We start from the raw sequence: 20643 nt of genomic DNA, 5'->3' as shown, positions 1-20643 counted from the left end.
GTTAATGAAAAACTTTGGAAATCAGGAATTAAAAAACTTTACTTAGAGGGGCGGCAGACCCCTTATAAAGCAGAAAATACATCATATGCAAAACATGAGATAACCGAGAGTATACATCTTTAATTGGTCAAGTGTTAAGTGTCTTATCTAATGCACTTCCTCCAAAGTGTGATTTCACCATCATCTCGGGATTTTACTCCGGATGGAGACGCCATCTTGTTACACTAGGTGTTCGGTCGATCGGAGGGGGTGCTCTAGCAGCCATTTTGAGTAAATACTAAATACAGGTATACATGGAAAATAGACCTTTTACCTACATTAATTTCTATCCATAACAATTTGACCCTGTAACTTTCCAAAACACTGTAAAATCTGTTAATGGGGGACACTGTACAAACCTTTGCATTTTATTGCAGTAAAATCGAACAGTATTATGACATTTACAGCTAAAATGTCAGGCAGAACTACACTTTTTTTTTTTTTTTTTTTTTTAAGTCTTAATTTCTCAGTTTAAAAAAAAAATAATTTTATTCATAATAAGTTATGTTTCATATATGAGTAGTTCATGAGAAATGAAAGCCCTGTTTCTCGTGAACAAAATTCTATATAATTAGTGTGGGTGCACTTAATATGAAAGAGGTGAATTAGTTTTTGTTTACATTTTGTTTTGATCCGAATGTGTACTATTGATTTCGTCCTGAAGGGGTTAAATATACCCACAATTTTTAATTGGGGGTATATTTAAAAACAATGTGCAAAACCTGTAGATCTCTTATCTGCAGCCTTTACAAGCCCTCCCATTCTAACCCCGCCCAGACTTTCTGTGGCTGTCCAATCACTGACCTCTCGGCAATTGCTAATTCTTAAGTTTAGCTCCACTGAGCTAAACAAACCAGGAAGTAACAAGACCGGTTATCTGCTTGAAAGCCAAGAGGGTGTGACCAGGCTACTTTATAAAAGTGACATTTTCTATTGAAATTTGCACATTTTTCAAAATGGGGAAAAAAAGGGGACACTCTTCACAAAGAAAGCTAAAGAGCTTAAGGTGTCTGGAGTATCCTATTAACCCCTGTTCAGTAGGGGGTTAACAGGATGTGTCCAGCACCAGCAGCAGTGCGTTTATCAGCTTAGGTTCTCTTTCAAAGATTTTAAAGTATTCTATAGTTTGTAGTTTCAGACAGATTAGAAAAATGTGGTGTCATTTTTATTTATTTTTTCTTTCAATTTTTTTGTTTGCGTTTAAAATTTCTCATAATCTTGCATCTCTTTAAATTATGTAAAAAACATTCTACGTTACCTGTAGGTTCTTTTTGATTATGGAAGCTGGTAACAACAATTCTGAATATGAAAAGTGCATAATTTCTGTCCTTTTCAAGAATGATGCTATCGCCTGTTTGTTTACCTGCTTTTCTGCACACGTTATACTTGCTACTGTGAGCTTGCATAACATAACAAAGGTTAAATAATATTGTAAATCACGAGGTACGATGAATCATCCTGAATGAACATTTATACAAACTATGCCTTTTGTTCATGCTCTTTAAATACATGAATGCTCTTTTCATACGCAGATGAGCTTTAAAGAAATACAATCGATAAACCTATTTCTATGCGTATATACAACACTCAAAGTATACATTTTTTTTTTTATTTCTTTTAAAGCTATCCATAAACATTTACTTCCATGGATACTCTTGCAGTTTTTACATAATACTTTTACATCCAAGATCAAGGCTGCTGTAGTCTAACAAAGGGGTGGTGGAGCTTGAAGGGACACTATAGTCACCAAAACAACTTTAGCTTTGTGAAGCAGTATTGGTGTATAGGTCATGCCTCTGCAGTTTCACTGCTCAAATTTAGTTACAATTACATTGTAACTAAAAGCTGTAAATTGAGCACAGTTTATTTCAGAGGATACTTTGTACTATATGGAACACATTTTGTAAGATTACTTGTTTATTATTTCTCATTATGTTGCTTACTCAATGACTACAGTATATATGTGGGAGAAGATGGCCAGAAAAAAGATCCTAAAGGACAGAACGGTACCTTCGCTGCCCATTACTATTTGCTTCTTTATTAACCAGAGTGTTATTGTATAGATTTATTCACTTTGGAATTAATTGTGGCAACTGAATTTACTGTAGCTCCTGTCACTACAGGTACACTCACTAAGGGGATCGCCCTTACAGTCCCCTATCATCATTTGTTTCTCTCTCGGAGATAGCAACATATCAGGGATTGCACCAATCAGAGCCTAGATGACATCTGTATCCAGTGCGATCTGACATTCCCATCGGTGGGCTTTGTTACCACTGTAGTACCCTGTAGTCAGCGATCTTTTTTCCTAGCCCTCCAGTTAGGAAGTTGTATTTTACTTACCTAGGTGCACTGCACCTTATACCTCTCTCCCCCCCTTCCCCTTTGTATATGGTTAAGTTTTTGTTTTCTACTTAATAAAGTTTAATTTTAACTGTTTATTTAATTACATTTGTGTATATATTTATACGCTTTAGGACAGACTCCGTTCTCTTCTTGTTTTTCAATGACTACAGTAGTTTTGTTGGAGCAGATTTTGGCATCCATGCATAGATAAGTAATACTTTAAAAGTTAAAGGCAACACTTGTTCTGATCTTCATATGCTTAAAGGATCACTATAGGGTTAGGAACACAAGCATCTATTCCTGACCATATAGTGAAAATCCACCATTTAGATGGCTTGCCTCCTCAGAATGGGTTAAAATTCACCTTATTTTCAGCTCCCCACAGGTCTGCTGGCGCTGGCCGTGCCCCCTTGGTGACATCATCAAAATTGCTGTTTTTTAGCCAATCCAATGCTTTCCCATGGTGAAAACATTGGATTGGCTAAAATTGACAAGGGGGCGTGCCAAACACAGTTCTGGCCAATCAGCACCTCCTCATAGAGATGCATTGAATCAATGCATCTCTATGAGGAAAATTCAGTGTCCCATGCAGAGCGTGGGGACGCTGAACGGCAGGGCTGCTTACTGTGCAGCCCTGAGCCAGGAAGCACCTCCAGGGGCCATCTGAGGAGTGGCCACTTGGAGGTGTCCCTAGGGGCAATGTAAACACTGCCTTTTCTCTGAAAATGAAAATGCCTGAAGGGAGCTATTATACTCACTAGAACAACTACTTTAAGCTGTAGTTGTTCTGGTGACTATAGTGTCCCTTTAAGGCATATGTATGCCTATTGGAAGAAAGTTCTTCATGTGGATAACCATCAATGAGTCTAATTTTTTTTCTTTTTTTTTTTTCTTTTTTTATCTTGTTTGGACATTATGGGTCATATCTGTAAGAAGTAATTATGAGCCAAAGTTCAAAATGTCTTCAAATACAATACCTTGTTTGTTATCCTTCCACATTTAACATGTTGCCATGAAATTGGTCTTTAGACGTATATTTAATTGTATTTGACCGACCAGATTTTAGAATTCACCATTTATCTCTGTATTAAAGAGACCCAGCCCACTCTCGCAGAAGTGGAAGAGGATGTACCAGAGATTGAAAAGGTAGAACTGGCAGAGGCAAGCTCTCCAGCGCAGGTAATACAAAACTCAACTCCATATAGAGACTATTTACAAAATGATATCCTATGTTTGTACGCTTGAACAATTTTTCTTACTTCTTCAGGCTTGTGGTTTTTCATTAGGACAGATACTGCAGAGGTTTTACTGCTATTATTACAATATAACAGACAATTTACAGACACAGGATGCACAAAGAAGCTCTCTTTCTCCATATTTCAGTGAACCTGGCATGTCTAGTATAGCTCTGTCACTTTATAGTAAATAGCCTTTTCTACATACATTATGCTTACATATAGCTGCTTAAAGCGTTAGTCACTCCGAACTTACCTTTCTCCTATTGTTTCCTCTTCTCTTCCTCTCTCAGAATCTGTTCTTCTTTTCTTTATGTATGGTAGGCAATATTTTTTATTTAAATAAAATGAGACCACACAATAACCACAGACGGCATTTAATTAGTTCTCAATGGGCTTGGCCATGGTGTTTATTCAAAGCTTAAGGGGCTTACAACCATAATTTCATAACCATAACATATTTTAACCTTTCAAAACTTTTAACTTAATTAACCACCAACTAGCCAGTCAGTCTTAGATGCTGTAACTGCCTTTTATTTACAACTGTTAACGTTTTTAACCACCATGTTGCCAGTCAGTCATAACTAACCTGACCGCCTTTTATTTAAAACCATTTACCACCATATCCTTCCTCAGAACCCGACCCCGATGATGACTTTTCCCCCATTGCTTCATAACATCATAATGCAATACTATTAAATACAATTAAAGAAACAATTATCTGAAACTGCTATGTTTGCATCTGAAGGGTTAAAACTAGAGGGACATTGCACCCAGACCACTTCATTGAGCTGAAGTGGTCTGGGTGACTATAGTGTCCCTTTAAAGGGAGGGAGGGTGTGGTCTCTTCGCTGCTCAGTCCACTCTGACAAGATTAAACTTGTGCTGCTGCTTTTTGTTCTCTCCCAGTTTTTTGTTTTTTTTACTGCTTGCAACCTTCAACTAACCTAGTGGCATGGAGAGGGACTAACTACCCCACAATAGGGGAGTTCAGAAGTGGACACAAACGGCTCCCCCATTCCCATGTTGATGTCTTTCAACCTTCTCTATATTCTCCATTGCTTGTTTTCCCACTGCCCTTTTTGTCCCCTATTCTTTCTTCTCTCACCTTATTTAAAGGGACACTATAGTCATCTGAACAACAACAGCTTATTGTATTTGTTCTGGTCAGTAGAATCAGTTCCTGCAGGTTTTTTTCAGTAAAAGCTGTCTTTTTAGAGAAAAGGCAGTATTTACATTTCTCCCTAGGGACCCCTCCAGTGGCCACTCCTCAGATGGCTACTAGAGGTGCTTCCACCCTCTGCATTTATTCAATGCATCTCCATGAGGAGATGCTGATTTTTCAGGGCAGTGTGGTAGAAAGGTTCTCTTTCTCCTCTACAGAGAAATGCCAAGCCGCTGGCAAGATAGAACGACTGCTCAGCAGATCACTGCAGACAGTAAAGACTGTGTATAAACTTAATGGCAGCTGCACTATTATATCACTGCGATTCGTATATACCGTATATACTCGAGTATAAGCAGAGTTTTTCAGCACATTTTTTGTGCTGAAAAACCCCAACTCGGCTTATACTCGAGTCAATAGTCTGTATTATGGCAATTTGCATTGCCATAATACAGACAGGGGCTGTGGGGGCTGCAGAGAGCGTTACTTACCTCTCCTGCAGCTCCTGTCAGCTCTCTCCTCCTCCGCCGGTCCATTCAGCTCTTCTGTCAGCTCACAGTGTAAATCTCGCGAGAGCCGCGGCTCTCGCGAGATTTACACTGGGAGCTGACCGAGGTGCTGAACGGACCGGCGGAGGAGGAGAGAGCTGACAGGAGCTGCAGGAAAGGTAAGTAACGCTCTCTGCAGCCCCCACAGCCCCCTCCTACACAGTGCCCATCCACTGGACCACCAGGGAAAGAGAGCCCCCCTCCCTGGCCAGCTAGCAAGCAGGGAGGGGGGACGAAAAATTTTTTATATAGCAATAATAATAAAAAAAATAATAAAATTAAAATAATAATTAAATAAAAAATTATAATAAAATAAAAAAATGATAATAATAAAAAAATTTAATGAAACAAAAAAATATTAAAATAATAAAAAATAAAAATGCCCACCCCCCACCAAGGCTCTGCATCACACTCTGCATTACACACACACATACACACACTGCATTCATACACACACACTGCATTCATACACACACACTGCATTCATACACACACACTGCACTCATACACACACACACTGCATTCATACACACACACTGCATTCATACACACACACTGCATTCATACACACACACTGCACTCATACACACAGCATTCTCATACACACACACTGCACTCATACACACAGCATTCATACACACACACTACACTCATACACACACTGCACTCATACACACACTGCACTCATACACAGCATTCTCATACACACACACTGCATTCATATACACACACTGCATTCATATACACACACTGCATTCATATACACACTGCACTCATACACACACTGCATTCTCATACACACTGCATTTTCATACACACACACTGCATTTTCATACACACACACTGCATTTTCATACACACACACTGCATTCTCATACACACACACTGCATTCTCATACACACACACTGCATTCTCATACACACACTCTGCATTCTCATACACACACTCTGCATTCATTATATACACACACTGTAAATAAATATTCAATTAATATAATTTTTTAAGGATCTAATTTTATTTAGAAATTTACCAGCAGCTGCTGCATTTCCCACCCTAGTCTTATACTCGAGTCAATAAGTTTTCCCAGTTTTTTGGGGTAAAATTAGGGGCCTCGGCTTATATTCGGGTCGGCTTATACTCGAGTATATACGGTAGATATATTGTATATCTCCATATACATACATACATACACTTAAAAAAGGGCCTTTTTGCCTATTTGTTCCCCCTTTTGTCTCATTGATGTAATTTTTATATTTCCCCTTGATAGTTGGCAATATGTTATAGATCCTGCTTAATAACATTTAATGTTTCAAAACTTGTTATTAAATCATATGTAATTAAGGGTAACTGTGACAAATGCATCTTTGTTTAAAATGTGCTGTTTTCTGCAATTTCTGTTTTGTAGTCTATCACCACTGAGCCTGCACCAGAAGCTGAAGAATCAGAGATTCCCCAGGACGTGGAGTGTCCAATTTGTGGACAGCAGTTCTCCGTCTCACAGATCGAGATGCATGCTGCGGACTGTGATGGAGAAAAGCAGGAAACAGGTTAGCAGCAATCTAATTCTCCTAATAATGAGTGCAAATAAAAAAATAGCTTGTTTATATTAGTGACGTTAATCCTATGTGTAAGGCACGCCCTGGAAACATTGCAGATGTTTTGATCTTTCATATAATGAATGCTATTATTGTTGTATAGTTAGTTTGATCGTTCATGTAATAATATTGTTCTATAGTCCTAAGGAGCAGGCGCAAATTGACTCAGAGGAATCTTGCTGGTCCAAGTAATCTTCTTCCCAATCCAGACTTTGGCAAGTAAGTAGGTATGCAGATTATTTAATGTTTCTTCTATATTTTGTAAATATGTGTCATGAAGGCAGAATTATGGAAATGTCTGTGTAAAGGGACTATTTTACTTTTAGTATGAGTTAAATCTGCTAGACAGGTCTGTTGTATGGTCAGCTTGTGTAAACCACTGTAAGGCTTTTACAATTTTTGTTTAGCAGTCATGTTAGACCGATATCAAAAAGAAACTCTTCAATTAAATATATCTAATATTGATAAAAACAGACCAGCAGATAAAATAAATAAAAATAACTTCTGGATCAACAAGAAAATAAGAATGATTGCAACTCAACTAGCATGTCTAAAATAATATCCAATTGAAAATATTTAGTTTACAATGCACACCGAAACAGATATATGCAGTACTTGTGTATGTGTATATACTCATGTTAAACTTTATATAGCGAATTTGGAGATCACCTATATGTAATTCCTTTCAGGTTCCAATGCTTTTCAATGGATGAACTTGTGGCATCCTTATATTAATAACTACAGAATGTGTTCCCTCTTCTATATATTTGTCTGAGTCTAACTTGGCCTTCTGTGTATAATAGTTTGATTTATTGTGATTTGTTTGTTGATGGGACATTGGAATGGGTGTCTGCTATTTAGTCGATCATCTTCTTTGATATTGGGTAAAAGTTTAATAACTGTCTAAGGAGCACTCCAAGCACCATAACCACTACCGATAACTATAGAGGCTATGGTACCAGCAGTGCTCTAGCATCCTCCTAGGGAGCTACTTAATGAAACACCTCAGGGTTAGGAATACAAAGCTGTATTCCTAACACTGTGTTCCTCAAACTCTGTGAAACTCCTTAAGTATAGAAACCCTATAAGCAGTCTTAGTACTGTAATGTAAACATTGCAGTTTCTCTAAAACTGCGATGTTTTACATTGCAGGACTAAGAGGGACAGGGACCCAGATGACTTCAGTGATACAAAGTGGTCTAGAGTGCCTATTGTGTCTATTAAAGCGCTCTGTCAGAGCTAAGGCTCCCATACATTGTTCTATCACCAATTGCCAACTGTAAATTCATGTATGCACAGGCAGTGCTTATGGTAATGACAATGCATCATTGCTGTAAATATACACTGAAGAATGTCATGACCTGCGACATTAAGGGATTTAAACCCCAGTTGATACTGATAAGGTTATCCTGTAACCATGCAACTTCATGATGAAAGGATACTTCTTAGTATACCCAGTCTTAGACACTGGACTACCACATAAGTGGTTTTAGTCTACTTTAGTTTTTTTGGTGTACGTGTATGCAGGTCCGTGTGAACTCAAAGTGCATCATATGGAAGTGTGATGATGAAATTGATTACAGTACATAGTTTTTAGTTTCTGTTGAAATTAAACTATTGACATATATCCTTTTCTACATTGTATTATATCGGTTTGTACAATATTCTTGCTACCAACTACGTAAATAAATATTTTTACTAACTATTTAAATAAATATTTTGGTTACCAGCTAAACGCAAAAAGGTTGGTGTAAACAGCTATACTAAATTAATCATAAACATCTATAATACCTAAAGGACTCCAAAAACAAACTTCATTTATTCTTTTCCTTTTTTTTTTTTCTTCCCTGTGCACTCAGTTTTTCTTCGTAAAATACATAAAGAAAGGTAGGGGCTACTTTTCCATATGTATGGCAGTCAAGTTGACAAACCTTGATAATGGGCCCAGCTTAAAGCAATGTACTATTTCAGTTACCAATCAAATTCACCTACAGTTCATCAGTAAAATCAATTCCACAGCAAACATCATGGGCAGAGGAGAACAAAATGGCTGTGCCCACATATTAACATGCGGCATGAGAAAGCAAAGACGTTAAGTATAAATAGAGGCAGGTGGCGAGTGTAATCATTAAGCTACATAAAAGGAAAACTAAAAGAAAATGACTGGGTAGCTTTAAACTGAAATAATTTTGCTTATTTTGAGTACAACTAGAAATGAAGTCAGAAGCAGTTAACTGAAATAACATTTTATTCTATACGGCTATTGAGTTAAATAAAACAAGCAGACAATTTTGCAAAGCAGAAATTCCACTTGAGGGCAGCCAACCCTTACTTGTTGGCAAGATTGGTGTGCACTGATGTGCGTTTACTTGACATTGTGGACCAGTCCGGTATGACATGTAAATACTTTTTCTCTAGTGGAATTTGCAAACTAAAACTTTTTTTTTTTGTGTGTGTATTTTAATACTGTTTTCAGATTTTTGTCCTGTAGCACGACCCTGTTTGAGCCATAAGTTTTAAAAAGCTTTTGAATACTAATTCAAGTATTCACATGCTGCACAGAATTCATTTTGCTTTATTAAACATGTAATTGACATTCTAAGTACTTGACTGCATTGTTGGAAGTCTTTGACATCCAGCATTTTAAGTTAATAGTGTCAATGTGCTTCCGTTGAAGTAGGTAAGAATAGCACTTATGGTATAACATCACTTCAATGTTCTCACAGTAACAGATAAGGATATGAAACTCTATTAAAAGAAGTCTTTACTTTTATGCAAGGTTTCAAAGTTCAGTAACGGTAAGCTTGTTGTAAACTTGTGCAGATTGAGAGGGCCTTAAATCTAAAATAAAAAAAGCAACACTCCAAAGTTGATAATTCTTTTATTTGTAACTCTGGAATGTTCATTTTATCTTCATATGTATTTTGTTTTTGGTTTTTTAATTCTTTAAAGTTTATGAATGAATTCTAAAAAAATAAATAGCTCTATTTTCTATAGCAATGATTTATCATAGTAGATTTGAGACCACAAGTGCTCATGTCTGATATTGGTTCAGTCTTTCTTGTGAAATTTCCTGATTACCGGACTTATAAGGAATGGAAACGACGAAGGAGCAGATGCACCAGGAAGGCCACAAAGGTTGAAACGCGTTGTGCTTGGACTACTTAAATATTCTGAAGGACTCTTTATTGCTGAGAAAGGAGTGGACCAGGAGTGGGGCAGATTGCCTGAGGAGTACATTAACCAACACCTTTTTAGCCAGAGCCTGCTACATGTGGCTCTGGGTATTGTGAGTGCCTATTTTTGCTTGTAATTTGCACCTCCTTTTTCACATATTATGTTTTCTGTTATAGCTGTTGTGTAGTTTCAGTGATAATTTGTTTAAATATTTATTAATAAGCAGTTAGGAACAAAAAAACACAACCTTTTTGATAAGATGTGCCAGTAAAGGATAACTGCTTCCAGTAGACATTTCAGTATTGTTACTCCTGTCACATATGGAGTTTGTTACTTTTGTAATGAGCACAATCCTATGTTCATCCTCCTCTCATATACTGCACTATACGGCATTTCAGAATGTTTGCAAACAATAGGCACCAAGATACTTCCAGGAGGCAGAACGCAAGCGGCTTCCACTGACCTGAATGAACTAAACATATTATTTGAACATTTGTAAAGATATGAGGCACTCGAGATCAGCAAGAATCATGAGATTAAAGAGGAAGCTTTAACTGATCAGAGTTATCGACTTCGCTGGACAACATATACAGGAGTATAAATCAGATTGGGGCATGTTGCTATACTATGCTGTGCATCAGATTAACCGGTAGAAAGCTGAAACAGGGATATGTTAAGACAGACATGGTTACCTAGGAGGTTTTCACAGGCTTGTGTGCTCAGTATGAAAGAGAAGTCTAGGCTAAACAATACTGAAGAGCATTAGGTGTGCCAGAGAGAATTTAACAAATTGCGTTTTTTCCCTATCTCTTGCGCCGTCAAGGAGTTTATTCAGCCAATTCTTGCAGAGGTTGTATAATAGTTTTGCTTCCCAGCGAGGCAGTGCATACATTTGGGCCCGGATGTCGTCATACTGGGTAGGTCAGCTTGCAGGGTCAGGATCATGCTCAGGACGTGGAGTTGCAGACTGCTGGCTTGGAAACCTGGCAGGTGGAGTAAGTAGGCTTGTCTGGTCTGGTAGCGTTGGATCGTGGCAGCCTGATCGGCGGGAGCACAGTGACGCACCACATCGATACATGCTAGTCCAAAGATACCGTGGTGCCTAGGCCCCCACTAGGCGAAGAGGTAGGAGAGACTGCAGGAAGACACACGCGGCACAGAACCAGCTAACCAGACCCAGCAGACATATCCTCGGGCCTATCCAGACAGCTGGCACATGATGCACAACATGGCTCCCTTCTCTCAGATCTGACCCGCAGCACCTCCACGGTGGCACCGCGACATTTACTAGCCGGACCACAGCAGAATAGAACCAAACAGCCAGAGGGTATCGGCTGAGGCGAACTCTTTACTACAGGGGGACTTTACTGCCTTCAGCCTCCACAATGCGGACTCTTAAGTAGGGAATGCCTTAGAGTAGCATCATCAGCCTCACTGTATGTGCAAAATCTGCCTTACAACCCAACCAGGGGCAATGGTACTTAAATGCTTGCCGGGGTGGGTTAGGGGTGTCTGTACACTATATGTTTGTTTTTCTCATGATGCCTAACATATTTTCCTGTGAATACTCAATCTTAAGCTTGTTCCTACATGCTCTACCACTCTTATGTCAGTATGTTAAACCGCCACAGTGCTAAACCTACCTTCTCCTCCAGCTGACATGTAGATTTAACTCAGGCCCCGCCCACTTTTTTTTTTTCTCAAATAATTTTTATTAAAGTTTTACATATTTGTATAACAACAAGAAAATAAACATTGTATTGGGGGTAGGAAGGGAAGGGGAACTTGGAAATGGAAGAGAATAACCATCCAGTATTAAAATAGGCATAACAGTGTATATGGCAAAAAAAAATATGTTTTTACATCAATGCACTTTAATAACAAATATGTCAAAGACCATATGCTGTTTTGATTTTTTTTCTTCCCACTTATCCCAGTTATATTTTAATATTGGGAAACCACGCATATTAGCTCTATGGGATAATTTGTGTGCCTTGTTTTCTAGAATCAAATTAAAAACTTCCCTGAGAGATGGCACATCTTGGGACTTCCAATGTCTAGGTAAACAGGATGTAGCAGCGATCAAAATGTGACCTATGATTATTTTGTCTGATCTATTAATGGACTCCGGGAGTTTTTTTTAAATAAGGCTAGTTCCGAGGTTAAAATGCTAATGGTCCTGTCCACTTTAATAATTAGGTTGTGAATCAATTTCCAATATTTAGTTAATTTAGGACAGAACCACCAAATATGGGCCATATTGCCCACACCCCCACAATCCCTCCAACACCGGTCAGAATACATATTGTTCATGTTGTGCAATCTAGACGGGGCCAGGTACCAACGATATAACATTTGATAATGATTTACAAAATACCTTTTAAAGCTTTAAAAAAACCGAACCATTCTTCTAGATCGTACTGGGCACCCAACTCCGTCTCCCATGACAACATGTGTTTTAATTTAACTAGGGGCTTGGCGTTATAAAACGAGTAGCATAAGGATATCATGCCTTTACTAGTGGGGCTGCATAAAAAAAGCTTTCTCTAATGGAGACATCTCAAGCGTTTTATAGTTTTTATCCGTTTCAGGTACCTTATATAGTTCTTTCAATTAGTCAATGATTACCTTACAATCCAACTCACATACATTCGTTAATCCATACTTAAGTTTCCCACTTTTTTGCCACCCGGAAAAACGTCTGTTATAGTTGTGACATCATGGTGAATTATCTTATAGGTTCTACAAGCAAAAATATTGTGGGGAAAGAAAGCATTCTCTCTGTCATATTTTTGTTATTAAAGGACCACTCTAGTGCCAGGAAAGCATACTCGTTTTCCTGGCACTAGAGTGCCCTGAGGGTGCCCCCACCCTCAGGGACCCCCTCCCGCCCGGCTCTGGAAAGGGGAAAGGGGTTAAATCTTACCTTTTTCCAGCGCTGGGCGGAGAGCTCTCCTCCTGCTCTCCTCCTCCGATCCGCCTCTTCTCCTCCCCGTCGGCTGAATGCGCACGCGCGGCAAGAGCTGCGCGCGCATTCAGCCGGTCACATAGGAAAGCATTCATAATGCTTTCCTATGGACGCTTGCGTGCTCTCACTGTGATTTTCACAGTGAGAATCACGCAAGCGCCTCTAGCGGCTGTCAGTGAGAAAGCCACTAGAGGAAAAAGGGGAAGGCTTAACTAATTGATAAACATAGCAGTTTCTCTGAAACTGCTATGTTTATAAAACAATTAGTTAACCCTAGCTGGACCTGGCACCCAGACCACTTCATTAAGCTGAAGTGGTCTGGGTGCCTAGAGTGGTCCTTTAAGTCAATTTGGTTGGATGATTTTATGGATTGATGTAATTTATGGGAAAAAAATGTTTATGCATCACCTGCATGTCTCTCAAGTTGAACTTGAAAGTGTTCCTCCTTGAGATTAGAAACGCAAGAAATCCTGTTCCTACAGCTATTTAAGAAATCCTGTTTCCACAATTATCCAAGAATTTCCGTCTTGAAATGCAAATGAGCACTGACAACAGGCATCATGTATTAGATGTTCTGCTGCATTTTTGCAGATACTCTTAATTTAAACACAGCAGTTTTTATTTTTATTTATTTTTTTAAACCAAAGCATGGGCTTTGGTGGAATTTGTTTTTTCAAATTAACAAAACATATTCATGGGTTAATTGTTGAATGACATAAAATTGGCTTACTTACTAGTTTTAGACTTAAAATAAAAAAGGGGGAGATTTCTTAAATATCAGAGACCCTGTTGTGTCTAATTTTTGGCACAATTTATTAAAACTGTAAAATGTTTCTTCTGTTCCCTTTTTTGAACACTGTCACTTATTTAATATACAAAAAATTTTCAGCGACGCATAGGAGTTATGCATTTTTCTGCCACTTTTTCAGAAAGAAAAGTAGCGTTATTATCCCACCACTGTAAATTTGGCAGTTCTCTGAAAGGAACTTTCTGTGACAACTGGCTGTCTTAATTTTTGGGGTCTTTTTAATATAGAAAACCATCCCTTTTCAGATTGCAAAAGTAATAAATACAATCAAAATAAAGCTGGAATGTAAACTTCACTTTTCAGAACATTAGTGGACTAAACCTGTCTAAAACAGATTATATTTATCAAAGTAATTTTCAAATTTAATGTTTAAAGTATCTGGACTGGAAAGATTCTTTAAACCCTGAGAGTATAATCATACAACCGTCGTGAAGAAGATTCTAAGGTGTATTGCACATTTGCTTTGAGAATAAGTGTAAGTCACTAAAGGAAGGAGGGAATTTTTAATATTTAATGGACTGTGCATACGCTGGGCCTTGCATGCCACCATACTGTATTTGAACGTATCTCTTTGTAGCTATTGTCATTTCCTCAATTCTTTCTTTATATGGCAAAATTAGTTTTGTTTTTGAATTAGAGCAACACTTTAGTGTTAGGAATAAAAAGATGTATTCTTATCATTAACATGTTCCTCAGCACCCGCACCTTGGCAGCGAGTGTTGCGAGCAAATTAGGCCTTCCCCATAGAAATGATTGACTTTGTTGCTTCCCTATGGGATTTTCTCGGATGCTGGATGTCCAGCGTCATATCACGGTGTCAAACTCCTTAAAATTCAAGGAAACGCCTCTAGTAGCGATCTGGTAGACAGCCACTAGAAGAAGTCTTAGTACAGCAATGTAAATGTTGCAGTTTCTCTAAAACTAAAATGATTTCCATTGCAAGGTTAAGGGGGATAGGGACACTGCACCCAGACCACTTCAATGAGATTAAGTGGTCTGGTTGCCTATAGTGTCCCTTTAAGGGAATATTTGCGTGGACAAGTTTGATATATGCTATTTAATATAGTCCTAAATTGCACTAGTGACCTTGTTTTCCACCTGATGCTATTTGACAGATTTGAAAAATGCTACTTGTGCAAGACTGTGGTTCAACTGGAAGATTATCAGACACATGTGGACAATTGCTTAAAAATGGCCACACTGGAGACCCCAAGAAGCCGTAGGTTGAAGAGCACCAAAGTGAGTGTCTGTTGTAGTCTGTCCCAACTTCAAAACATATCACTAGTCATGAAAACGTTTTCGTTAAGCATATGGCAGAAACCAGCAGAAAGACGACATGCAGAGTTTCATTCCACTGGTAAAGAACTCTGTGGGACTGGACCTCATAATATTAGAATTTTATTATGTATGTACCCAGTTGCGCATGATTATTCTGTCCACCATACATTGTATTCTGACTACCTATTATTTAGTCCCTACTTTTTGTTTTTTGGGTCCTTTTTTGTTTTGTTTTTGGTGTTTTATTCTCCAGTAAAATAAAACATTAATATCCTTGTGGAATAGCACACAAAGGCTACTTCACGATTTGTTAAATAACAAATTGTCTTTAATATATTTTACCTGCTTGTTATCAGTAATGTATTTGTATCTACTGTAAACGTATCTTGTCTACAATTAAGAAAAAACAAAATTCTGTCATCACACACCATTTTGTTGCCCCTGTAATTTTGAATGCTGTTTATAATGACCACCAATTGGACTAGAGCATATGCTTATATTTATTTATCAAATATTTTACCAGGATGGATACATTAAGATTTCTCACGTTTTCAAGTATGTCCTGGGTCCACAAAACATTGCATTGTTAAAACATTTTTTATAATTGAATTAATATCTGGCTGGAAAGTAATCCTTCCATATTTGCAGCAATTGCTTTAGTGTGTGTTTGTATACTAGACCGTTATTATTAAGGTGTTGGCTTTAACTATTTATGAAATATAAAATTCTAACCATTTCTGTCTTCATGCACAAAGTGCTGAATGTAATTCCAACTCCTCACTCAGAGGCTTTACAAGAAGACGACAAACTGGAAGGGCGCACGTACTTCTGTCTGTAGCTCCATTCAGAAAAGTAGGAATGAAGTTGTCTGTTAGCTAATTTGCTTGGGCAGCACTCCCATTCGCTTTTCTGATTAATGGAACCACTGTAAATTGCTAAAGTTCATATCCTGCAGATGTCTCCTGGCAGGTTTTTTTCACATTATTATTATTGTTATTATATAGAACACATTAAATAACGGATTGGTCAAATATAATAATAACTTAAAATAAGTGAGTCAATATAAGATGGACCTGTGTGCATGTTGTGTGTTATTGTTCAGAAATGTCATTGGTTTAGATTATATAATGGTGGATCCCAGCTTACGCTTGACCTTTTTGTTTTTGCGGTCTTGTTATAACAGCAGGAATCAAAAGGGCAAAATGGCAGACTGCTGAGTATGCTGGATAAGTCTGAAGCAATAACATCAGGTATGATACATAATGTGAATGAGTAAACAGGAATGGCTTTTTATGCAAGGATTTGGAACTGACATTTTGTTTTTAACCTGATAAATTCACTAATGAGCTTCCAGTAAAACGGTTATAAATAAGAAAGTGTATTTTGAACAATATATTGTATTCTGATACTGAAAAGAAAGGCACATGGAAATTAGATGAGAAAACAAGTTCAAAGTACCATCTTCATATTGGTTACATTTAATTAACCCCTTAAGACCGCAGGACGTACTATGCCGTCCTTATTTTGGTGGCTCTAAAAGCCGCAGGACGGCATAGTACGTCCTGCGATCTTATGTACTTACCCGGTCGCCGGCGATCCCACGCCGGCGATCGCGGTATGGGGGACTTACCTGGGAGCCCAGGGAGTCCCCCTGCGTCCTCTTCAGCCGCCCAGGGCCATGTGATCGCGAGGTCCTTGCGAGGACCCCGCGATCACATGGACGGCATAGCCGTCCAAGGCATTGCCAGCAGGGGGAGTGCCTGTAATGACAGGTACTCCCCCTGCTGTCTGAAAAAAAAAAAAAATTTTTTAAAACAGTGTAAAAATAAATTATATATACTTAGATCATATATATATTTATTATATATATGATCTAAGTATATATATATACACACATACACATAAATATGCATACACTGTCTACGTGTATTAATATATACATAATTATATATATTAATATCAAAATACACGTACAATGATATTGATTAAATATATATATAATTTTCATTATATATATATTTATATATAATAAAAAATAAATAAATATATAAATACGTTAAAAAAATAAAACAATAATAAAAAAATAATAAAAAAAAAATAGAAAAAAATATATAAACATGCGTAATTTCGTTCTAACTGTATTTTAAAATTAATATATATATATTGATATCAAAATACATGTAGAACGAAATAATATATATATCTATATACATAAGTATATACGTATATATCACTATGTATATACCTATATATAAATAAAAATAATTTAAAAAAATTATATACATATATATACACACATATATATATATAATAATTCTACGCATATATTTATGTAATAATTTTACATAATTAGGTCATTTTATTAATTACAATTTGCAGGACCTGCCTGCCAACCCAGGCCAAAAGTTCAGGGAATTACATTGTCTAGCACTATATTTAACTCTGTAACTTTCCAAGACACCATGAAACCTGTACATGGGGGGTACTGTTTTACTCGGAAGACTTCGCTGAACACAAATATTAGTGTTTCAAAACAGTAAAATATATTACAACGACGATATCGTCAGTGACAGTGACATTTTTTGCATTTTTCACACACAAATGGCACTTACACTGACGATATAATTGTTGTGATACGTTTTACTGTTTTGAAACACTAATATTTGTGTTCAGCGAAGTCTCCTGAGTATAACAGTACCCCTCATGTACAGGTTTTATGGTGTTTTCAAAAGTTACAGAGTCAAATATAAGGTTTGCGTTTCAGTTTTTTCACATTAAAATTCGCCAGGTTGCCTTTGAGACCGTATGGTAGCCCAGGAATGAAAATTATCCCCATGATGGCATACCATTTGCAATAGTAGACAACCCAGGGTATTGCAAATAGGGTATGTTCAGTTTTTTTAGTAGCCACTTAGTCACAAACACTGGCCAAAATTTGCGTTCAGATTAGTTTTTTGCATTTTCAAATATTAACACTAACTTTGGCCAGTGTTTGTGACCAAGTGGCTACTAAAAAAGACTGGACATACTCAATTTGCAATACCTTAGGTTGTCTACTTTTGCAAATGGTATGCCATCATGGGGGTAATTCTTATTTCTGGGCTACCATATGGTCTCAAAGGCAACGTAACCAATCTGGCGAATTTCAATGTAAAAAAACTGAAATATGTAACACGCTATTTTTGACCCTGTAACTTCCCAAAACACCATAAAACCTGTACATAGGGGGTACTGTTTTACACGCGAGACATCGCTGAATACAAATATGTGTATTGTATTGCAGTAAAAGCAAACCGTATTATGACATTCACAGTTAGAATGTCACGTAGAACTAAAAAAATTTAAAAAATTCTTATTTTCTCCCATTTTTTAAATATTTTTTTCATATTAAATTATGTTCCATACCTAAATATTTGATGTTAAACGAAAGCCCCGTTTCCCCTGAATAAAATGATATATAATAATGGGGGGTGCATTTAATATGAAAGAGGTGAATTATGGTTGGACAGACATATAGCGCAAATGCCAGGTTTTGTTTACGTTTTTTTGGATCACAACTTGTACATTTGGCTGCGGTCTTAAGGGGTTAATACATAAATTGAGATTTGCAGATTTAGTTGTAGTCACAGAACATATAAAAAGTGAACATTTTGAAATCAGCACAATAAATACAGTCAGTCGTTCTAAAAGGGTTTCTTGGGGCTGTTTAATGGCGGGAGTTTCAGCGGCTCCAAGAAATGTGAGTATATGTATTTTTCATCCTGTTCTTGGCTGTCACATCTTTCTTTTTGTGTGCTGTGAGATCTGCCATGTGATTTTACTGTACAGTACTGCCTTACACTGTCGAGAGACATTTGCTACATTCCACCAGCAGTGAAAGAGGACACAGGAAGTGACAATGAAGTCGCTCTGATTCGTTGAGTCCAGCTAGAAAAATCGTTTCACATTACAATGTTTACAAATATATTAAACATCCAGCATCCAGGTCTAGTTCTGCCCTGGATGATCTAGTAGTAGGTAATACAAATGAGCAATAAGTGCAGTTCAGCTTAAACTTACTTGAGTTTTCCCAAAGTATTTACCTTACTTCCCAACAGTAGTAAAATTACATTTTGGATTCCGCTTATGTGTTTCCCTTTAAGGCAGCAATGTTCCTAATCCTATTTGTAAGTCTTTGTGCGTACACACGTTTAGTTGCTTTAGGGATAAATGGCTTGAAGGCAGAGTGCAACATTACTCTTTTTGCTGCACATAGAACATAGCGTTGTTATGATCTCTGCCTGTCTACATACTAAATGTGCAGTGAGAAATCACTGGGAGTCATATTGCAAGCAAGGTTAAGACGCATTGCTGCCTTTGTTACATTTTTCAGGGGATTTAGTTTAAAATAAGGTGTGTGTTTTTATATGCATTTATAGGCCACATTTTTCAGGAGATTTAGTTTAAAATAAAGTATGTGTTTTACATGCATTTTGGGAGACAGATCCACATTTTTCTTCTCCTCCCTCCCCCCTATAAATTAAAGGGATTCTATAGTGCCAGGAAAACAAAGCCATCCTAAAGTGCCACCCTCCCGCATCGCTGAAGAGGTTAAAACTACATCAATCTCTTTTATGAATCCAGCACCGATGTCCCTCGGCGCTGGTTCAGGCTCTGCCCACGCTCCTCCCCCACCCATGTCAGCCGGCAGGGTAGACCTCATGCGCTGTAATGGCTGCGCTCGCATTAGGATTTCCCCATAAGAAAGCATTATTCAGTGCATTCCTATGGGGAAAAAATGGATGCTGGAGGTACTCCCCCTAGAGCGTGAGGACGTCCAGCGTCAGATAACGGACCAAAAGTCTGTTTAAAACCAGGAAGCCCTCTTGTGGCTGTCTGGTAGACAGCCACTAGAGGTGGAGTTAACACTGGATAGTAATTATTACAGTTTCTCGATAACTGCAATAATTAATATTGCATGGTTAAGGGACATGGGATATTGCACCTAGACCACTTCAATGAGCTGAAGTGGTCTGGGTGCCTACAGTGTCCTTTTAAAGGGACACTATAGTCCTCTGAACAACTTTAGCTTAATGAAGCAGTTTTGGTGTATAGAACATGCCCCTGCAGCCTCACTGCTCAATCCTCTGCCATTTAGGAGTTAAATCCCTTTGTTTATGAACCCTAGTCACAAACTCCCTGCATGTGACTTGCACAGCCTTCCATAAACACTTCCTGTAAAGAGAGCCCTATATAGGCTTTCTTTATTGCAAGTTCTGTTTTAATTAAGATGTTCTTATCCCCTGCTATGTTAATAGCTTGCTAGACCCTGCAAGAGCCTCCTGTATGTGATTAAAGTTCAATTTACAGATTGAGATACAATTGTAGATTATGCTAACGTAGTGTACCTATAATCTTAATTTTAATAATGACAGGAGGCGAGTATTTTGCATAACTTTCTTTACTTTATGCCTCCAGCAGCACAAGTCAATCAGAAAACTTTA

The 20643-nt window shown here is 37.7% G+C and overlaps 1 protein-coding gene across 1 annotated transcript in view; it reads left to right on the top strand.

The window, feature by feature from the left end:
• The window catches only part of UIMC1 (ubiquitin interaction motif containing 1), an 85606-nt gene that overhangs the window by 54430 nt on the left and 10533 nt on the right, over positions 1-20643 (top strand). Inside the window, 5 exon segments of the mRNA XM_063446155.1 lie at positions 3479-3564; positions 6740-6881; positions 7070-7148; positions 14998-15121; positions 16344-16410. Coding sequence (XP_063302225.1) covers positions 3479-3564; positions 6740-6881; positions 7070-7148; positions 14998-15121; positions 16344-16410 — 498 coding nt within the window.

Source organism: Pelobates fuscus, chromosome 3 (genome assembly GCF_036172605.1).
Source record: "Pelobates fuscus isolate aPelFus1 chromosome 3, aPelFus1.pri, whole genome shotgun sequence".
NCBI classification, from domain to species: Eukaryota; Metazoa; Chordata; class Amphibia; order Anura; family Pelobatidae; genus Pelobates; species Pelobates fuscus.
Note: the sequence above shows the minus strand (reverse complement) of the source record. Positions and strands in the feature narration are given on the sequence as shown.